At 36.4% G+C, this 23,501-nt stretch overlaps 1 protein-coding gene across 3 annotated transcripts; it reads right to left on the bottom strand.

Moving 5' to 3' along the window:
- Positions 1 to 4,415: 4,415 nt before the first annotated feature.
- Positions 4,416 to 23,251, bottom strand: smad2 (SMAD family member 2). 3 transcript variants are annotated; one of them, XM_041970091.1, is made up of 11 exons: positions 23,113 to 23,251; positions 20,945 to 21,454; positions 12,754 to 12,843; positions 11,929 to 12,122; positions 11,507 to 11,641; positions 11,358 to 11,432; positions 10,788 to 10,841; positions 10,456 to 10,668; positions 9,948 to 10,085; positions 9,122 to 9,266; positions 4,416 to 8,156 (listed from the first exon to the last, which is right to left on the bottom strand). In XM_041970091.1, exons 2-11 carry the CDS (start codon positions 21,199 to 21,201, stop codon positions 8,033 to 8,035), a joined length of 1,425 nt encoding a protein of 474 aa, XP_041826025.1. In that variant the 5' UTR covers positions 21,202 to 21,454; positions 23,113 to 23,251; the 3' UTR covers positions 4,416 to 8,032. The 3 variants fall into 3 exon arrangements, with proteins under 3 accessions (XP_041826025.1, XP_041826026.1, XP_041826027.1); XM_041970092.1 differs by having other exon boundaries at positions 11,370 to 11,432; XM_041970093.1 differs by lacking the exon at positions 12,754 to 12,843.
- Positions 23,252 to 23,501: the final 250 nt, after the last annotated feature.

Here is a 23,501-nt window from a genome sequence, read left to right as displayed (position 1 = left end):
GTTAAAAAGGGAAGCATCACTTTTGTGTTACATGTGTGTAAAAATGTAAAAGAAATTATCCAGCCTTAAAGAGATGTGCTCACTGGTGAAGTGTAGATTATTACTATAGGTAAAACACAAATAGATTATTTAATTTCCACATGTTTGATTTCAATGATTACCTTTGTTACACTATAAGGCTAAACTTATATCTTAAATTAGTCAAGCTTTATTAAAGTGTTCACCCACTTTTTTTTATTTATTTAATTTTAAGGGTTTAGAGCTCAAAGGGTTTTAAAATGTTTACTAATGTAAAGAAAATGTAACATGTAAACCAGAGAGGAATCTGATATAGATTTTCAGCATTGATCTGATTCCTCCTTCACACACCTGCTTCATTCTACAGACATTTTGATATTTCATTGCACAAAAGTTATTAATAACATAAAAATTTCCTGCATTCTGTTTCCACTTCCACAGGCCTGCGTTGTGCTTGCAGGCACTCTATCTTGCTTACTGGGACAATAAATGGAGGAGTACTTTTATTACTATTAGTTAAACTAATATCGTCTGGCTCAGAAGATTTTTGTTCCATAATGTCTGTGTGGAACAAACTTCACAGGGAATTATAAGTGTACATTGTAATATTAAGTATAATATTCCCTATCCACATAGTGAGCCAATAAATTCTAAAACTAATTCTAAACAGCCACTGTGGTCATCCAGTGAACCTTTGAACGCAGCTTAATTGCAGGTCACAAGTGTGAGACAGTGCCGTCATCTCAACCACAAACTTCCTGCTGGTTTGGGTTAATGGCTGAAGGTTGGCTGACTTTTTGACTTAATGTAGAATTTACCAGTGACCAATGAGAGAACAAAATGCATTTGAACTCCACTTCCTGTATTGATTTATTGAAAATGAATACCAAACAGAAGATTTTTTAATAAGAAGAGACCAACAATGCCAGGTTTGAAGATAGTTTAAAGAACACTATTTTTGACTCATGTTCTTTGGGAGGGTAAAACAGCTGAACTGAATTAAATGAGAAATGTAATGTTTGCTTTTGAGTAATGAGTATCAAAGTAATCCAGCTTTTTTTTTTGTAATCCAGTTAAATTTGTCAGTCCATTCGATAGTGAGAGCTAAACCCATCTGATGCATGATCATTTCAGACAACTTTAAACTCCCCAGAAATATCCCTTTCTGTTACAATTTTCTGTATCCTTGCATGATTTGTAATGTTCTATAAAGAAGAACATGAAGACTCACATCTTCTCCAACTCTAGTCAAACAGAAGAAATGTGAGGGTTGGAACTTATCACAGTTTGTGGCATACAGACGTAATAAAACAGTGAAGTGTGTGCTGATACAAATCGAGATGTCCTATCCTTGAAGATGATTTTTCTTTTATTTTGTTAAGTAACCACGAGGCCTACAGCATCCCTTACATTCGTCCTTTCTTATGACCACGTCATGCCCCGTCTGACTCGATGGCTGCCTGACCTTCAGTCTATCTTTGTCCCTGTGCTGCCACAACCCACTGAGTCAGTGGAAAACTCATTTAAGCCTAATTACATGGGCATAGCTTCTACTTCTCTCTTACCTTCTTTCACTGAAGAACAACTTCCTTTCTTTCACCCTTCTCTATTCTCCTTTGCTCTCTCACTGTCCTTTTCTCTTTGCTCTCTCGTTTCTTCTCTTCTCGTGCTCCAGTTACCGGATCAAGGTAGCCCTGCACTACCAGTCAGCCAAAACACACATACACTGAGAGGATATCCAACACTCTACTGTGGCCAAGAGGCCACAAGTACAAAAGCTCTTAGATGGTGCATTGTTATAACACTGGGGTCAGCCATAGGTTAGGACCCAGTCTTAATTAGTTAACATAACTTATACATGATTACCTTTCTTCAATTCTTATTGCCCTCAAACAGACACCCAGAAAGGGCCTTTCTGAGACATAAAGTCACAAATCTACATCAACATGACGTCACAGTGTTTGTCTACAACCATATCTCCAAACCACAATGCAAAGCCACTGATCCTTATTTAGGAAAGAGAATAAAGCACGTACACGCATGCATCCAGCAGCATGTGTAAGGTTTAGAATCAAGGGGTCAAGCAGGTGAAATGTAAGGAATCCTGAGAGGAACTTTACCCTGTGCTGTCAGATGGCAAAACGCATCAGACACAAAAGTTGTATTAATGATAGATGACAGTCTGGGGTCAGTGGTCAGGTTGTATGTCAAGACTTATGTTGCTTTGTCACCAGTAATAAAAAAAAAAAAATTAAAAAAAATAAAGGACTGCAGCCGAGGGTGGTTTAATGTGTGCATAAAAGTCCTCCTTCACATGTTAAAAATACAATTTCTAACTTATTTGTATAGCCAAAAACATGAAAAGGGTACAGCAGTAGATAGTGTATAACAACACATTACAAATCAGAGTTCAAATATATATTTCTGGTAAGATGTCAGCAGTCTAGTAAATTAGAAGATCACAGTTGCAGTGGGTATGCTCCTTAATGTAATTTACCAACCTGATTTACTCTGTTATTGAAAAGGATTTTGCATTTGCAACCGCTGTATGAAAAAGGCATGGTTACAGCATATCCAATAAATATCTAGTCCATAAAGCAGATGCTGCAGACACAAGAATTAATGGCTTATGTTTAGAAAAAAGAAAAACAAACTGAAATCTGTTTAGCAACCACAAGAGATAAAAATGACTGCCACCATTACCAGTCTATATTACTCTTCCAGAAAGTTTAGGTACACTCAGGATACAGTATTTATTTGTTTGGGAAATGCTTACTCCTCTGGATGGTAATAGGGCTCGAGGGATTGAATGAAATCCAAGGCCAAACCATAAGGCATGAGAGTGAGCATCAACAGCCTAATGATGCTATGGTAATGGAGTAGGTGAGCTAGAAAGAATATTTACTCTGGCATGCAAAAAAACAAACATGGCAATGAGGAAAAACTGTGTGTGCTAAGCAGTTATGCAAAACATATGCCTAGTAATGTAAAAGACAACAAAAAAACAGAACAACAACCAGATATTTAAAAACACCAGTTGTGCCTGTATTTGGTAGATAAAGTGGAAATGCAAATAAAGATGGACTCTTGAAGACTATTCATTGCAAGTTTAAATGTTTAAACTGGAAAGGTTTTTAATGTGTTTTTCTGTGTCTGGTATGTTCAACTATAAGACTGCCATTTCACCAAGTAGCCTCTGTATAAGCAGAGAGGAAGGGCTAAAGGTTTCACTCAATGACAGTAAACAAATCTAAATAATTCAGTGGTAGGAATTAAAATTTCATTTATTTGTTACAACCCTGAAACAATTACTGCTTTACAGTGCTGATCTAATGTATGTTCTTTTCTGTGATGGTGTGAACTCCAAAAAGGGAAAAAGTCTTAAATAGTTTGACATGGACAGCTAAAAATATTTGTGCTGAGCAAAATCCCATTCTGAGAGAAAATGCCAAAACCACAATCATTGTGCTAAGGTCCAGATGAATGCTCAACAATTGCTCCACATATGGTTTTTAAATTAGTAGGCAATCTCATTTATAAATATGCACTTTGGGGAAAGTAATAATGATAATACCTGCTCACAATTAATACACTCGCCGAATCTTTTCATTGGTGTGATTCTAGCGCCCTCTACTGGCCACAAAACCACATGGCATGTAGCGCCATCATCAGCACAGCACAAACTTTTTTTAAATGAGTATCTTTCATGAAAACCAAAGCTGAAATTACCGTTTAGGGCTTAATGAACATAAATTAAAATTTCCCCATCGTTAATAAAACAAGTTATGAATAACCCTGACGTTAAACAATTATTATAGTTTTGTACACCGAGAGGCCTGCTAATGACGGGCTACTGTGGACTTACCTCATTCCTCGTCCACGCGGTCGAAATAAACAACAACGCGTACTTCCAATTTTAGTAGTGCAGATAAAAATCTATATTAGTGTTCTGCTTTATCAATTAAAGGGCTTCTATAAAATATATTGAAGATTTAGTTTTTTCGAAAGATGTAGCGTCACGTGCCTCACCCTATCACACCTGTTTGTGTTAGAGCCAATTAATACACCTCAACAATCACTGGCCGGGCCTAATATGTAAAAAATGCTAACTTTTTATTTATTAATTTATTTTTTTTAAGCTTGATGTACCCAAAACTACCTAACTAGAAAAATAAAGTTAATTCAGACAACACTGTCAGTCAGTAGCAACAAACATCTTTGATAAATTTAAGCAATGTTAAGCTGTAATAATTGTATGAAATTACAATAACAATCTGTTCCATACTTACATTAACATGTCAGGCTGGCAGAAACTGAACACAGCTTCCTACATGCAAACTAGTAACTGTACAAAAAGGTGAGCTCCTGTCAGCCATACAAACAAGACCACTTCCAACTGAATTAAAACAGCTTTATTAGTGTACACTGTAAGAAGTCGTAAATGTAGGATAGCTGGAAAGCCTATGAAAACTGGTGTTTGAAGAACACAGAACTACTAACAGATTGTTGTCTAGTGAATATGTTCCGTTTATAGCAAGCAGAAGGAACAACATATATGGAAAAAATAAAGAAAAGTACACCTATATAACATCATAACATCACTAGTGACATGTAGGAACTTCACTTGGTCCAGGAGGTCACTTCCTAAGCAATTCCCTAGAAAGAGACTTAGTTTGGAATACACAATTGTCATCACAATAAGAAAAAAATATATAATATGATCTGTACGCAGGAATGCAGACCTCAGAATAGGTTTGAAGTGTCCTTCATGAAACCTCATTTGGTTCCACCTTCCTTATGAAGGTAAGAAGAGCCAGTTGGTCTTTATGGTACAATCTTAGGTGGCACTCATTTAAAGAAAGAAGAAGAAAAAAAAAAAGATGCAAAGGCGTTTGCTGGGTCCTGGCATTTTGCACAAAAAAGAAAACATATGTTTAACCATCAGCAAAGACACTATGGAGATTTTTTTAAGAAGGGACTGTTGTCCACACAATTTGATGTCAATGCATAGAACAAGTGAGAGTTAGCAATAAAACACAAAAAGAAATACTACATTTTCGTTTCAGCTTGAAAAACATTGGTTGAACTGTAGTAGAAGTCAAACTTTCTTCCCCAATAAATGAGGGAAAAATAAAGACCAGCAAAAACACAAGTTGTCAAATGGAAAACATTACACAGAGACAGAAACAGAACAATCACAGCAACTGACTGACTGGTTTCAGGTTGAGTACTAGCTACATGAAAGGATTTGCTATGATGAACCTTGGTTAAACATTAAGAACGTCTATTCTGCAGAACTACAGTTGTTTTCGAGTTTTCCTACATGCCAAAAACTCCCTCCTTTGAGCGTGATGCCGTCAAGTCTCCACCCTCAAAAGGAAATCTTTAATCTTAATAAAGAAAACAGAAAATATTCATGTGTTTACATGCACACCATCAACTGCTGTTAGCTGTGGGATAGCACAAGTCAAAGTAAGGCAAGTTTAGACCTAGTCACACAAAATTCTTTGTATTTACAATACACAAATCATAGTAATGTTTTGTGATTGAATTTTGACCCACACGTGAGAAATACCTTTAGAGTAGTTAGATTTCTGATGAGATGTGTGCATGTAAACACACCCACCAATGTGAGTTATAAACAGCTGCATTACTGAAATTAGCTGCAGCTTTTACAGAAACTAGAACGTCCTGAAACAGAATTCAACAATTTGTACCTCCATAAAGTTATCTGAATAAATACAAACTACTGTGATACAAAAAAGACAAGACTGTATTACTGTATCCCAATATCATGAATACCTCACCCCATTCATAAAATTTGCTAAGTTTTTAATCAAGAACCCCAAACTTTAAGAGTACACTGACAATATCTGAATTTAAAATTAGACCAATAAAATTAAGTAGGTGTTGAGTCTTTGGTCACTTCCCTGTAGATGAACAATTGGTGTCATTAAAAGCAAGAAACTACTTCTTTCATCTACATATTTTAATAACAGCTGATATTATAGTTAGTTGTTTCAACTACTTCTATTATTTCAATAGCCAATTCAGGCTTTGATAAAATGCAGATCATTGGGATAACTCCTCAGACATAAGCACACAATTATGAAAGTTTCCAGTTGTAAATTCTGTGATATTTTGATATCCTATGCTACATACACATCACAGGTCATCAATCAAGCTGTAATCATTTCAATGACAGGACGCTCTTTAAAAAAAAGAAAAAAAAGACAATCCTAATAAAAAAGGAAGAAAGCTTTGAAGATTTAAATATATTTCATATATAAAAATGCATTAAAATACAAAAATGTAGCTAAAACATTGTGTAAAGAAAATAAATGTGAAGTATAACTAGATTAACACTTAAAGCTTTAGCACTTTGTTGTAAAATACCAATGTACAAGCTGGTTTAAAGAGCAGAAATTGCATAAAAAAATCAAAATGAATCACACTCTTTAACAAGCTGAAAAACAAAATTTAAGAAGAAAAATCTTTACAGTGAACACAAAAATGGAGAATTATCTTAACTTCAAATGGGCTTTTTAAACATTCCTCTCTGCACAATTCAGAACATATTGTATTTTACATCAAAGGCAACTTAATCATAGGGGGCATTATTTGGGGCAGTGCAAGTAAAAGATAGAAGTCATTTTATAAATTAAAGTCCTGTGCTGCAGGACTTTTCCCCATCGATAAATTGACAATAACTGGAGAGCTGTGCATTGGTCTAAGAGACTTGTGCATTTTTTTTAATAACAGATGAGTAATTGCAGTGACAAGTATTACAGTCTGTCACCCAGAAGTAGTTTAGCCCTAATCCTGTACATCTCCAAACCCTACACAAATTTCCTGTAATGACCAAGAGGAAGAGTCTCACAGGAAGGTGAAGCACAGTAAAACTAAAATCTTAGGCTTTAAAAACAATAAAAGAACAGATTTATCTGTGAGTGATGCATTGTCATTATTCAAACCGGATATAGGGAAGTTCTAGAGGGATGAAATGTTGGATGCTCTTCATCTTGTTCTGAGAAGTTCATAATTTTGGTGTGTATGTGCGCACAGTAGTCACTGATCAAACATTAAAATGAAAACTTCTCATGAGTGAGAAAAAAATAGAGTTTGTTTCAGCCATTATCCACCACATCTTTGAATAGGTTCAACTTGCATTAAGTATACTGTGAAAATTATTTTTATTTTTGTTTACATAAAATCTGTTTGCTCGTAAAGATGTGAACATGGAGTAGATTTGATTTGTTATATAAGAGTGTAAGACCATGCAGTCCCCTCCAGTTCAATCTAGACCACAGCACCACACAAATGGCTGAGCGAGGAGGAGGAACATCGCAAAGATGGAATGGATGTTTGGTCACCGAAACCAGGAATAATAATAATAATAACAATAATAATAATAAAGTCGTACCCAGGCATGAAGTTACTTTGGTTAAACATAAGCCTGGAGCGGCAGTACTACCGTTAGTCAGCCTTGTGTAAACAGAAATTTGAACACTGAATCAAAGTTTTGCTGTGGAAAGTAGGTAGTGAAGAGTCAAGCTGAACTAGTGGTTGGACAAATTGAGCTAAAATAATTAGGTCACATGCTCGATCTCAAAAACTGCTGCTGTGTCACTGAGAGGGGCAGGAAGGCTCCGTCCTGCCTCGGGTTTTTGATCTGAGCCCGGCTAGTCCATAATGACATCACTTTCATCATTTAAATATTGCATGTTGATTTCAATCATTAAGTTGATGACAACTACAAAGTTGATCTGATGTTGATCCAACAGAGCAAAAGGGGGGTATTCAGGTCAGGGGACCAGGTCACTGTTAATATTCCATCATAGTCTATTGGTGATGCCATTTTCTTGTCCCCAATGCTTGCTGTAGAGAATATATTTTCTTTGTTTTGTTTTGAAAATGTTGCTAGTATGTTGTTTAAGACTGCATGGTGGCTTCGTTTAGGATAAACAGTTTAAATGTTGTGAAATGTCAGTCTCACTTTTACGTGGAACCCTGTTTAAGACATACTGGAGCAGCGCACCGATGGTGAACCCATTTGGGTCAAAACCTTATCCAACCACTGGAGGGGGCCATTGAGATGCAGCTCAATCCAACAGGGGGTGCTGGTTACCGTCTGACGTCTGTGAGAATAAAAAATAAACAAATGTGAGGCACAAACATGACCCCCATGTAGCTTACAATGTACTGTATATTATAACATGTAGTATGTCATTAAGTGGAGTTACAACCTGGGAATAATCTAGGAATGATGACAGGACTGACTTTTATTTGATAATGATATCAAAACACTGCAATAACTTCTTACTAGAAGGAGAAAAATAAGTATGAGTTGTGATGGGGCAACGTAGCCGGCTTGGCCTGGCTATACAGGGGCTTAAAGGTGACCAGTGAGGACAAGCCAAAACGAGCCAACAAGCACTGCTGTTTGACTCCTGCTTCCCCACAACTCTGAGCAAAGTCAGGAACAGACTCTGGATGGAAACAGGTACTGGGATACAGACAAATGTTTTGTAATCTCTGACATTTTACAACAAAGGGATAACTACCATAGAGATTAAACACATTCAGTGCAGATGGGATGCAAACAAAAAGACAAAGAGCTGTGATTTAAGATATGATGGTTAAAATATACTCTTATTTATATGCTGTTGAGCCCATTAATTGTTGGATACTTTTTTTTTTAATAATTTTCTCTCTCTACACCACCACAATGGAATTTAAAAGAACCATATTGTAATTTTAAGTGCAGATTTTAAGCTTCAATTCTAATTGCTTAACAAAAATATTAGTTTTATTTATTAATTTCTATTTTATTTTTCACTTAACTATATCTTTTTCTGACAGGGGCTTAAATATCACTTGCCTCTGTATTATTTAGCACTGCCAGAGGTCCTGAAGCTTCAACTCATTCATTAAATGTGAAGTAGATAAGCATTAAAACTTGGACTTTTATGGCACAAAGTTTACATACAAACAGAAAAACGCATACAACATACACACCAGTGAATTTTACTGGTCTTTCAGGCTCCTCGATTTGTTATGAATGTTAGCACAAAACAAAGATGTGCTTGCAGATGTAACAAACCTGTACTCTGCTCCCCAGCCCTTGACGAAGCTCATTCTGATTGTACACATTCTGGTTAGCTGGTACACTGCCTCAAACCCCTGATTGACTGACTGGGCCAATAGAGCTGCAAACTCCTGGTTGTTGAAAATCTTTAGATTACATCCTAAAGAAGAAGAAGAAATAAAAAAAGTTGTCTGTAACAGAGAGATAAGCAATACAAATTATATCTTCTTCCAGCTTAGATTGAAAACTCCAAACTTAATGACTTATCTCACAACAATGTGTTTTAACAAATAAATGAATTAAAAGTTTACTTGAATATTTTTTTTTATTTAGCCCTTTCTGCAAAGCTGCAAGCAGAAGCAGTGTTAAGTGCGAGCATTTTGTCAGTGAATATTCTCCACATGGCTGACAAGACCTATTCCTGAGCATCTACAAGATCCTTGGCTTCAGTTTGTCGATTCGTCACCTCCGTTATGATGCCGTCCACACAGCTTATTTGGCCAGGAATGAAATGTTCAAAGTTACATGGGTACAGATGAGTCACCGTGTGGGTGAGTGTTAGAAATACTGTCACAATGTGGAGGCTCTTACTGCCTTCCTTCAAGCTTTATTCTATCTGTATCAGCTGGTAGAAAAGTAGTCATTATTCTGTACATGAGTCAGGACCATTTCACATGGTGCAGGTGAGCCTTTATAAACTAACAGTTGGAGATTTTTATCTAGTAGTGCCTATTCTTGATCCTCATATAATCATATAAACCCACTTGTCCTATCAGTGACATGATAATCATCGGGATTAAGGGAGAAAGCAAAAAACGAGAAGTTATGCATGTATTCATACCTGGTGGTATCTTGCAGACTGTGGCAGGGTGCCAGCCATAGCGCTGGTTGCAGTTTGGACTCTGGACAAAAATGGCACTGTCGCTGAGGCACTCGGCAAAGACCTCCCCACCGATGTAATACAACCTGACACCGCGTCCTGCAGGATTTCAGACAAAAAATATAAATATGATCAAAACAACTCAAAGAAATCATGTCTGAACTGAAGAGGTAGCAATTATACACACAGTATATTCGTAAGAGTGCACAGTTTCAACATGAAATGCAGTGATTATTATTATTTTTTATCTTTAATGGAGCATAATCAAAATCAAAAACTTGCAAAAATATTTGAGATACTTCAGAAGACGACTTAATTCAGTTACCAATTTGATTTTCTAAGCTTTGCATTTCTTTTGCTTGATATTTTTTACCCAGGCTCACTAACATAATGTATAATATTTGAGAAGCGTCAACATTTCCACCATGTTCAAGTGAACACCCAACGACAGTTATGCGTGTTCTCATACCTATATGTCTCCTTGTCATTTCAACAGTTGCATTTCTGTTAACATTGCTGAGAAGCCCTAAGCAGAAGCGCTCAGAGTTGGAAGGATCAGTGAAACCGTCGACAGTCAGAGATGGCTGGGAGGCATGGAACGTCTCTCCGACTCGCTGGTTCAACTCATAATAGGCTATAGAGCACCAAAAAGCTGGTTCACTGTACGTGACTGGTTGAAGGTCTGAAAAAGCATCAAGGAAGAAATATTTTAAACAAATGCATGCATGAACCTTTAAATATGTTTTTTTCTTCTTACTTTTAAGAACCATAAAGAGAGTTCAGAATAAAATAAATGCCTACCCAGGCTATGACTGACAGGTGACAGGGTGCTTGGTGACATTTCTGCTGGTGAGCCTGGTATAAAAACAAACAAATCCAGTTATACACCTTGTTTCTGTTCTACATTTGATATACAGCTTGTGTAAACTAAACTTCTTAAATGTATGCTCTTTGCTGCAATGATGTAGCTACTTCCTCCTTCAGTTCTGTAAATATAGCAAAAATCACAGCATATTTGTGATGACTTGTCAAAAAGTTTCGGTTGTTTAAAAGAACAACGACATTAATAATCACATTTTTTAGCAGAGCACAACAGCAGCTTGGAAGCTGGGTTCTCAGATGTTAGTATGGAAACAGTTTTAAGTTCAGCCTTGCAGGCAAAAGCAAAACATTTAGCACATTTCAATCATAAACCAAGATGTTTCACAGTTAGCACAGACAGCTCCACCAAGGATTTGGGGTTGAATGCTTTACCGGTCATGTGCAGTGTTTCCCCTCCTTTACCCTTAAGGTGCTGCAAACTTAGCTTAGCAGATTAGCCTACTGAGAAACGAAGTTGAGAGATACACCAACAGTTGTCAACTAATCTACCTGATTCCATACTTTGATTCATTTGCTGGTCACTGGTTTCACCATCTTCACTCATGTAGCCAGGTGGAGGAGTGTCTAAAAGATTAAGAATACATTTTGTAAGAAATTATGTAAGCAGAAAAAAAGAAGATCCTGCTTTGTATACATACCTGGTATATAGTTATTAGGAGGATCTATGCCCGCAGGGAAGTTGGTGTTTTCAGGGATGGAGTTTGTAAAGTCGTCTAGAGGTGGAAGCTCCGTCAGAATCTCTGGATGGCGCGGCACCAACACTGGAGGCAACACTAAATAAGAGTGTCACAAAGCCAATTAGGATTTGATACACATGCAAAATACACAGGTCCATCATTCTGCCTCTAATACAAAGAAGAAAATGAAGAACATTAACACATGTATACTAGTTTCCACAGATAAAAACGGCCCATAATTTTGCTCTAAGAGGTTAAACATAAAAAATATTCTAGTTCCTACAACCACCATGATTATTAACTTCCTAGAGGGCATCTCGAGGTCACTGGCACTCAGAGAAAAACAAACAGTGAAGAAAGACACAATCATAAAGGATCATTACCAGGCGTCTCCACTCTCTGGTAATGGTAGGGATTGACACACACTTCATCCTTCTTGAGGTTAAATGCATACTGGCACGTGTCAATGGCCCTCAGCTCATGATGGCTGTGAAGGTCAGGCCATCTCCACAGTCGGCAGTAGATGACGTGAGGCAGGCCCTTACGATGAGACACCTGAAGACGCCCGTCCAGTGACCTGAGAGATAAGAAAATGGCAGATCACTCAATCACATACCCAAGACATGAAGAAAGTCTAGACTGAAGGTGAGCAATAGCTACAGGTGTTTGTGCCGTGTTGAATTTCTGGATTTTACAGTGTTTATCAAGAGAAGATGTTAATGAACACAAACTCACAGAGTGGTGGAAATCAGAACATCAGTTTTGCTTCATGGCTAAGTTTAAATAGTTTCAAAATTGCATGATAACTAACATAATTGCATAATTTAAATAAAAAAATTGATTTTTTTTTTTTACTTTAAATAAAGCCTTTTAAAGAAAGCACCATGAGGTTCATCTTTATATATGTGGTGATTTTTACTTACTGAATATATAAACATAGGCATTAAACATGACATACTGCTCCTTTTAATATAGTTGAATCCAACCATTACATACTGTACATCTAATATCTACAGTTTTGCTGTTTTAAGTGATCAACTATTTATAGATTTAAATAGAAATGACAAATCACTGTACACTAATACAACAGATTGCAGAGCAACAAATGATCATCAAAGCAGGGATTTGTTTCTGTAGCAGAACGTTTTGCCAGGATCAAAGGATGTATTTGATTCACTGCGTATTTGTGTGCATGTGAGTGTATTCACCTGCCATGGTCTGGGTATCCGTACATGCCTGCAGAGTCCCACTGCTCTATCGTGTGGCCTGAGCCTAGACCCCAAAGGTCTGAGCAATTGCTACAGACACACAACACACGACACACACGCACAAGACAAGTGGAAAAAGGAAAAAAAAAAAAAGCAAATAGATGGTAAACATGAGGCGTCTCAACTAAATAAGATGAAATCACGTGGGTATTCTCTTAATGATTCCATGAAGAGCAGAAAGAAAATTCCACCCTCTGGTTTCCAATAAGAGAGTAAATGGATGACAGATGATTGTGTGACAAATCACATACGACATGTAGATGGCTGATTGAACCAGGATACCTAAAGACAAATGTTATGCATTTATAAATAAATAAAAAAGAGTTACTTTTTAAACTAAGAACAAAATATACAATTCTAAAGAGTTTTTACTATTGGACTTTAGGCTTTAGGGTTATTAAAGTCTACAATACCTGAATGCAAATAAATCTAAGCTACACAAAAACATAAAATTCATGGTTTTTCATGTCGTTTAGGACATAAGTATGATGGGAAGAAAATCACAGGAAATGCACAATGACGTGTCAATGAGGACATAATTAAATTCAATAGACAACACAAAATGTGCTAAGACATGATGAAAGGAAAATAAAAATTTACAACACTAATGTGTTCATGTGCACATACAAAAAGTGGGTTTCTGAGTGTGTTGCTGGAGAACAGATTCTGTGGTTTGATTAGGACAAAGCCATCGCTATGCCTGTCTGTGCACGACTTTATCTTGACACTTATCAACCTACTCAGTGTTCCCCAGCTACAATTACTGAGTACAACTAAACATAAGATCATGTTTTGCCTTTTCTCTGCCTCACATAAAGGTCAAGAGTGAAATCACTTTAGAGTTTGACTATCCAAACCAGCCTGAGTATGACACTTGACCTTCATCTCTAAGTCTGTGAATGAATGTGAAAGCTTAAGGGCCAAATTCTCAGATGAAGTGGGCAACTCCTGAGTTGAATTGGATTATTTGCAAAAGACCACAAGGACATTTTTTTTTATTTTTTTATCTAGAGCAGACATACAATCTTAAATTTAAAAAAAGAAATTGCTCTATGAAGCTACTCAGATCTCCACTTACTATCTTTGCATAGCTGAGGTGCCTCACCCTTTCTCTGACACATTTCCTACTTCCACTTCAACAGGAATCTACAAAGCTCTACACCTGCTATCATCTCACAGTCCTCCAGATACCCTTTTGACATTCTCCACCCAACCCCCACCCTCCAAAGACATTTACAAGACCAAAACCAGAGCAATTTATCTTTGAGTTTTATCAGCCTTGTTTCCTTGTGTTCAAAAGGAAGTGTGCTATGCATCAAAAGCATGGAATGCTATCTGCTGAAAACTGCTGTGTTCTTTTCACTACTACATCCTTCCCTTCTCGGCTGGGTTGACCTGTGCATAGAATGATTTTAAAGCTAAATAAATGAATGCAACTTTTACCAAATAACCAACAAAAGACAAAAAATCAGTTTTTAATAAGTGTGCTTTTATGAAATCTCTTTAAAAAAAAAAAAAAAAAAAAAAAAAAAAAAAAAAAACACCAATTGTAAAGCACTTAATTGCCCATTTCTAATTATTTGTGCATTCACAATTTTGCCTTTAACAGCAACACAGATAAGAACCAAACCTAAAGTTCATGTCCAACTATGGAGTTGAAATATGATTAGTAACTTGTCTTTAAACCATACAAAACATAAACTCTCCTTACTTCCTAGAGCTTCCTAACAAGGGTTGTATTCAAGCGGGACAAGGGTTGTATTCAAGTAAACGGCCTATAAGAACAACCATGACCTTATCAGCTCTACTTCGAAAGCAACTATCAAGTCAACAGCCCTCACAGAAAAGAAATGTATATGTCTGACATCATATAAGTCTCACAAAGTTCTCCTTCATCCTCTCAATCCCTCTTTCACCCTTTAGCTAAACTTCTCATGTTTACAGGATATCCATTCTTTCAACATTTAGGCAGAAACTATCTTAAAGATTTTATTTCTTAAACAATCCAACCATTATCCAATTAGCATGAATAGATTTTACAAAGTATTCTGCAATAATACCTTGGATAATGAAATGCTGCTTGTTAAATCTTTATGTTAATCTAGTAACATCCTGCTTCTGTACATATTCTATTTTACACAACACTAAACCATTTACTAATGGCCCAAAAAGCTTATTTATTTAAAGACACTTTAATTAATTTTCCATAGTGAAAAAAAAGTAAACACTTGCAGCACATCTTCACTACTTCCGCTAAGCCAGCACCTATCATGGCTATTTTTCTACTCGCCTAACAAACTAACAAACTTAATTGGTTTCACAAAGCTTGTCTAACACACACATTAGATCAATACAAGTCTGTCAAACCAAAAGCACTAATGGACTGTCTAGCCAGACGCATACCACATTTACTCACATCATACTGTAATGTCAAAAGTAAACAGAGCTTGATTTCTATTTGGTGTTTCCATCTTTCATGTATTTCCTGGACTATAAGTCGCGCCAAAGTACAACTCGCATCAATCATAAAATGTCTCATGAAGAGAGGGAAAAAGAAAGAAAAATAAATAAATAATAAATATATATATATATATATATATATATATATATATATATATATATATATATATATATATAGATTTAGAGAGAGAGAGAGAGAGAGAGAGAGAGAGAGAGAGAGAGAGAGAGAGAGAGAGAGAGAGAGAGAGAGAGAGAGAGAACAGTGTTGTAAAAACTATATACCTATCCTATCTATGTAGATACCTACCATCCATCCATCCATTTTTTTTAATTATTAAAAGGAAACTAAACCAGACTGAAAAAAAGAGACTACATTAAAATGAATTTCTGAAAACAGAACTAGGTGACCTGAACATGTTTTCAAGGCTCTCCTGATTTCTTCCATTTCTCTCCTGATAAAGATTTACCACATCTGACGTACCAACTTTATATACTCAACACATGGGAACATAGTGAAACTACACTAAATTGCAAATGCAAAGTACCCATTACAATTGAGTAGCAGCAGATTTGGGCATACAAATTTTCTTTCGGTCTTTCAGAGGAAAACTATTTACACCAACTGTGCAATGATGGTTTCCTGTTGATAAGAAGAAAATCTGTTGCAACATGAAGGTTAGTTTTTATGTTTTAAGAGTGCACAGGTATGTAAAGGGAACAAATAAAATAGCATTTTTTTTCCTCTTTCTCCGTTATTGTAATTTGGCTCTGAAGCAAAAACTTTAAGGTCATGAGACCTTCTTTTTCAAAGTAGAGACTTCATGCTTCCTAGACTACACTGTTCAAACTTAGTCTCAAACTGTAAAATCTGTACCACTTTGTCCATTATGGGTCACGGATGCCATTTCATTATTTCACCTAATGCATCTGTACCATCATCATGTCTTACGATTGCCAGTTACTGTCAAATCAGAGCTCACATGCAAGTCAAACAAATGGAAACTTTGTTTTTTGACTTCCCAAGGGAGGTGGACCACTGTAACTTCTCAGAACTGAATCAGGGATGAAGTTGTTCATTAATTGGAGTAGGAATGCACCGATCCACTTTTTTGGGGGTTTTGATCAGATATCTGAAATTTGCATATCGGTCAACAGCAATATTTTCCTATACCAAATCTGTTTACGTGAACATTATTGTGATTATGGTCATTACTGCTGTTGATGTCACTGTGTAAAGTGACATTAGGCTGTAGTAAACCATAAATATTTTTTAATAAAAAGAGAAACTAATAAATCAATCCAGTTTAAATGTTTTCCAAAATAATTTCTAAGAAAAAATCTTCTGACTCAAAGACAATGTCTGTAACTGCTTCATTATCGTAATAAAGACAAAAGGTAGTTGTAATATTTTTTTCCCATACTTTTTAAATATTTAAGGTCCAAGAGAATGTGTTGAAAGGGAACCAGGATGTATGTGAATAATCAGGGAACATTAGATAGTTGGATAGCGTTGCAGATTGTGTTTGCACAGTCTCGGCTAAGAGGGCTCGTTTCTGCTGAAGAGGACTTTTAATCATAAAAGCAACTGTTCAGTCTGGCCGCAATGCCTTTATTGAGCCCATTTGCAAGAACTTTCAACTCTCCAGTTTGAACAAACGAGACAGTGCTTCTTGTGAATGTTTAAAATGCTCCACGGGTTTATGTGCATTAGTGAAAGCATTGCAAACACTGCGCTGTGAAATAAACTCATCATGCTCAACAAGCTGCAGCATATGAGCAAAACAGCCCAAGCCAGAGATTCCCACGTCATCCTCCACCTTCTTTGTGTGAGTTGCATTGTCTCGCAGGATTACAGCAGTTTAGCTAGCCAACTTTTCTCGAATTATCTTTGACAGACTGATTGACCATAATGATTCATTGGAGCACATTTTCTCTGGGCTAATCCCTTCAGTTTTCACCTTGCCCGCTGGAAGTTTAACACTCTGCTGGAATGCTTCAGCAAGTGTCTGCTTCACTATTTTCTCTCCCCTTCTTAGCTGAACAACCTTTTACCCTGGAACCCTGGACCCTCATTTATGAGCTCATTATGGTGGGGACTCATCCCCATTGCCACTGCCCCCCAATGAAAGATGTTCTGGTTGAGGGGGGAAATTATCTATGATTTGTAAAATCAGCTGATGGCCCTGTACCTTCCCCCAAAGGGCACTGGAGGAGGTGCGGCAGGCAGATAAAGCCAAGCAGAAAGACCACCATCTGTACATGATAACTATCAATCGTCTGTAGAAACAAAATTCCTGGATTCCATCCTACAAATGATATTCAGAATGCTCCTAAGTACAAAAAACATCTAGGATTTATAAAACATGCGGAGGTCTGTAATACACACATTAGTATGTAATCAGCTGTTAGATCCCACATGTTCTAAATCACCTGCTCGTGCCTGTGTGTGGTCACTTCCACTCAGAAGCACCCCTATTTAAATATATATACAGAAGATCCTTTAGAAGTCACATGGAAATCACTCGGGTTTCTCCATGAAATGATGGAAAGAAGGTAAGAATGAATTTCTGCTGAGTTTAAAGCCAACCAAACGTGTGTTTAGTTATTTAATCATCTTCTGAAACAAGGTGCTGCATTAAAAAGTTAAAAGTAAATTATTTGGGATCAGGGGAAGATTACTTTTTAAAGAAAGGGAGCAATTATTAAATTGTCCAATATCAAACCATAAAAACAATTCAAGAAAAAATGTTTTACAATTCGTTACAGCACACAGACAAGACACATCTGCAGCTGGAGGAGGACATATACAACATCCAAAGATGGAGGTCGTTTTAAATGTTTTGTAAAAATTAAGAAAACTTAATTTGATGTTAACCTAAAGATATATTCCCAGCATCATTGCAGCACTCGCCTCTGATCTGATTTTGAATTTTTTAAGAGAAATAAACGTGTTTTGGTCCAGCACAGATCAAATCAGTGATGGTCAGGGAATGTCAAACCACCGAGATATTCACCAGAATAGTAGGCAAAGTAAACTTTGCAACACAGATCCCAAATCGCGGCAGAAGGATCTCCTTGGGAAAGCAGCATCTGATCAGAAATAGATTAGGGATCAGGGACCTGATCATCTGATGATGCTCACAGAGGAGCACAGAGTTTGAAACATTTGATAACGTCAAATTAACAATGACCAGTTCTTATCTGTCACATGCATCTTTTCTGAAACCAACTAAGCTACATGTCTTGTTTTTTTCTTTAAAGAGTACTTAATGAGTAATTATTTATGGTTTATGCACGGTCAGAGTTGTTATATTTAAGAACATTTCTAAGTACAAGTACAAGATGGTAAATTCCACTTTACATGAAAATATTCTCATGCACAAATCCGTGCTTAAGAATGGGTGATAAATGAGGGCCCTGGAAACTTTGGATGTACACCCATTTCAAGTTGTTTCCTTGCTTTTTTAATATATGTTTCTAGACTAAAATATATCCAAATAAGTGACAAGCTGCATTAGCAAAGGCAGCTTAGTCCCCTTCAGACTTGTCACTGCAGGTGTTCTGTAACGCTGCGTTTGAACTAGAAACTCGGAGTAAAAATGATGAATGAGTGATGATTTGGCTATTTTTTTTTTTTATAGCCAAAGGACCTGGGAATCTTGCAGTCATAGAGTTAGTTATGAACTCTTATACTTAAGTCTTCTACGGTCAAATATGACACCAATTAAGATGTAACGTTTGAAATAGGGTCATACAACGAGACAATGATACACAAACGAGCAAATCTAAAAATCAAAATGGTTTAAAAAAAAGAAAGAAAAAAAAAAGTCAAGATGTTAAAATGACCCGGACAAACTTCAGATTTAAACCTGATTAAAATTCCTCCACAATAATGTCTGAGACTGATAAACAAAAAAACAATTACAAGTTATTTCTGTTAAGGTGGTTCCATAAACCACTGCTGCTGATCTGAGGCTGCATTTACCTCATTTTAAAGATGCAAGTTCCAGTAATCCCCTAAGCCCTCCCCCATCCCTCAACTACAACCTAAGAACATATAAAATACACTTTGCCTAAAACTCATTTTTTCCATTATTTACAACTGAGAATTTTCATAAGACAAAACTTTCCATCATTTGATTCACTTCCAGAGGAGAACTTTATATTTAATATTTTACTTGGATCTCCGGAAGCCAAAGGATTGATTTCCTTGATATTTAAATCTTTCTTACAAAGCACGCCACAACGTGCAATGAAGATTAAACACTTATGGGAAGAGGACCTTAACATTACATTTAAGGATGAGGTCTGGAAGCAATCATTAAATATTCACTATTGCTCCATTAATGCAAGACTCCAATTAATACAGTTTTACATAAGTTACATTATTCAAAAGTAAAGCGACATAAAATCTTTCCCCAGTCTTCACCTCTTTGTAGTAGGTGCAAGACGGTCCAGTGTACACTAGCACATCAATTTTGGTTATGTCCGACACTTCAGAGTTTTTGGAGATCCATATTTAGATGGTTTTCAAGTGCACTGAATCTTAATATTGTTCTTTACCCTGAAACTGCTTTGCTTGGCTATTCTAGCATCATGGAAAATTTGGATCATAATTCAAATTTGGTGATAGCATATGGCATGGTTATAGTGAAAAAGTGTATTTTAAAACTGGCTTAGGGAATTTATAGGGGTTTTGCACATTGAAAAATTGAGATATGAGGTTAGAGGTGATAGTAAGAGGTTCTATAAAGTATGGAAACCAATCTTATCTTACCTGAAACTACAGATGACCCCTATAGATTAATTTTTACTACTTTGGCAATTTAGACCATGTGGACTTATGTTTTGTGAAACAATTTTTACCCCTTCTGTATGTTAGTTTGATTTTGTTTTATGTATTTTAATGTTTTATTTATTGGTTAGTTTATTTTTACTTACTTTATTTTTTTTCTTTGTTTTTCCTAATGTTTTTCATTAATATTTTGTTAAGATGAGTTTGTTTGTGAGGCAATTGGATCTTACTTTCAATGCACACGAACGTGCAATATGCCTCATAAAAAGTAGAACATCAATAAAAATATATGAAAAAGGAAGGAAGGAAAAAAGTGAAATGAGAAAAAAAAAAAAAAAAAAAAAAGAGGCACATTTTCCTTATCGAATGAGTGTTACTCATTATTTATTACGATTACATCAAACTACCAGATGAGTTTGGGTGGGCATCACGTGAAAGACATCTGTTTCCCTTAAGTCAGGTTTCACTTCTGTAGCCTCGCTAACCTTTGGTACAACACAATGGGGAAGCGGACCCGTTGTTGCACAAAAGAAACTTCTCTTCCTGCCTGTGTGTAGATACCCATCACCCCCTTTTTTGCCCTTTCAAAAGAAGAAAAAAAAAACTTTATCTGTGTGTAAGCACCTCACTGTGCTCATCAAAACAGTCATTACAAAAAACAAGAAATGGACGTGTATTTATTTGTTGATTGAAACATCTGCTGTCTGTAAAAGCACAGACTGCTTTTGTTCGTGTCTGAATGTGTGAAAGAATGCCTGAAGCAATGAGTACTTTACCTAAATTATCTAAACATTTTAAGCTTTTGTAACAGAATGTGTGTTACGTCCACATTAAAATGCAAAAACAAAACATACTGAATCTGTGTCTTCCTCTCACCTGGGTATGGTGACACACTTTGTGTTGCTGTTCTGCGTGCTGATGGCTTTCTCCAGCTCATCCAGCTGCCCTGTCTTCTTCAGCTTCTTCACCAGGCTTTTCACAGCCTTTTCACACCATTTCTCCTCCTGCCCTCCACCATTCTGTTCCCCTACTCCACCAATTCCACCTCCTGCTCCTCCACTCCCTGCTGGAGTCTTCTTCCATCCCAAGAGGCGTTTCACGACAGGAGGAGTAAAGGGAAGGATGGAGGACATGGTGGCTTGTGTATGTTTAAGCAGAACGGAGTGATATGATGGCCCTTTTAACTTGGTATAAAATGTGGGAGAGGTGTGACGTTAAAACAGATGATGGGCCTGAATTCCTACAGGAGAATTTAATTAATGATATAAACAAAGTTTGTATGGTTTTGTGAGTAATGTCACAACTAAGGGCATTTGCCTTGAGTAGTCCAAGGGAGTCTTCAGAGCATAAAGCATGAGGAGCAGAAAAGGGAGCGTCCAAAGAAACCTAGAAAAAGAAAACCACATATTGCACATAAGAAGAAAGACAGTTATGACCATACAAGGCTAGGAAAAGATATGCAATTATGACTTTATACCAAATCCTGATGATGTTGATGTCAACCACAGGATTTCTTTTCTCTAGTGTTTTGTATTTGTTTTTTTGTTTTTTTTTACAAACTCATTGCAGAGCACATGACAACCCATTATAATTTTGGGTTTGTTTGTTTTTTTTAAGCTGATAGATGAATTCTGAGGAAGCAAATCTACACTTAAGCTTATCTGATCATCAAAAAAGGTTTTTAATCATTTATACAAACAAGAGTAGTGTTAAACCTGGTCAGTAACACTAAAAAAAAATCATTCAGTTTTGAATCTATACAAATAAAAAAATATTTCATTTTAAATTGCTAAACAATCAGATAGTAAAAAAATATCTGATTAGCAACATAACTGAACTAACTCTTTTAATTTAGACCTCATTTGATTTTTTTTGTAATCTTATTGAAGGAAGCACACATGCTAACAAAGAGTACATTCAAAACAGAACCTACTAAAAAATAATCCAGTTAATCTGAATGAAAATGCTTGTTTTTCCATGAACATAGGCTTACTAAAACAGAATATCATTTGGTCTTACATTTGTGTAGCAGCACTTTTGATCAATGACACTACAGAAAAATTCAGACAACTATGATACTGTATGTGTGAGACTATGTGAATTAAATTATACAAAATAAATATACATTTCTCAACTCAGCAGAGAAAATTAAAACTGTCTTTTCTGTGTTATTCTGAAAGTCCAAGCTCTTTCTCAGAATTCACAGGCTTAACCCTTGGACTTCTTACCAAGAGTAAAGTATAAATGGCTTTCAAAACTGAGTAAATCATTCCTGAAAATAGTTGAGTACAGACTTAATAAGTGTGTCTGCATTTGCTTGTTATAGTCTAAATAATCAGCATGCTTATGCATTAGGGCTCACTAGAGCACTTTGATGTCTATTTCAGGGAGAAAGCCTTTTGAACTATTTGGGATTATTGAGTTAAAGGTTAATACACAGAGGAGGAGGAATCATTTCCTGTAACAACAAATGCCTTTGTCGTTAGGAATAACACGGACAAACACTCGTACGAAGGAGCCTTCAAAGTAAGCAGAAAGTCTCAATGTAAGTCAAGGCAGCAAAAGCACAAAACGCGCTGATATGACCACAAAGCTTTTCGGCTCGACATTCTGATACAGCTATCGAGATGTTTTTGGTAATATCAGCACCGTTATTTTGTAAGCAACAAATTTTATAGTGTGAGAAACTATATGTTTGGGTTTCTTCTCCAAGAACACATACAAACACGGTCTTAAGAATAAGCTAACGCTACTAACGGCGGTTAAAAACAGACTGAACGAAGACTTTGACTTAAGCAGCATAAAATGAGTCCAGTTCATTGTTGCGTGTCCATTGCCTATATCAAAATGTACAGTTAAAATACCATGTGTCTTTGTCTCAAAGTGACTAACAGTAGCCATCCCCTCCTGCCCTCACCTCCAAAAAGAGTACGAATAAAACTGCTAGCAAGCTTGCTACTTAGAGCCACAGACAAATAAACAGGTCTGTTGCATGTTCTGTCGCTCAAAAATCAAATCACTTTAATTGTTAGAAACACACTTACCCAACAGTGAGATGAAATGTCGTTCAACGGTTACTCAAGTACCTGGCAAAAAACCCTGGTTGTTCATTTTAATGCAAATACAGAGTCTTTAAATAGTATTTTCACCTCCAAACCACTGGGACGACGGCTCCTCATTCATAGCTCAACCAAACTTGTATCGCTTCTTGCAAAAACATAATGTAAAGAGCCCTAAACGTCCCGCCTTCTCTTTGTTCCTATTGGCTCAATCCGGGAAATCAGCGAATAACCTGTTGCCAGACATGTATTCCATTGGCTTAATGCTGCGTCTATCAAACGTCATTACGTACAAAGGTACTGTTCTTACGATGTTTATCAATATGAACACACACACACACACACATTTTTTGTGGTGCTTTTTTGTTTGTTTT

Source organism: Melanotaenia boesemani, chromosome 19, assembly GCF_017639745.1.
Source record: "Melanotaenia boesemani isolate fMelBoe1 chromosome 19, fMelBoe1.pri, whole genome shotgun sequence".
NCBI classification, from domain to species: domain Eukaryota; kingdom Metazoa; phylum Chordata; class Actinopteri; order Atheriniformes; family Melanotaeniidae; genus Melanotaenia; species Melanotaenia boesemani.
This window is presented reverse-complemented; position numbering and strand designations above follow the sequence as displayed.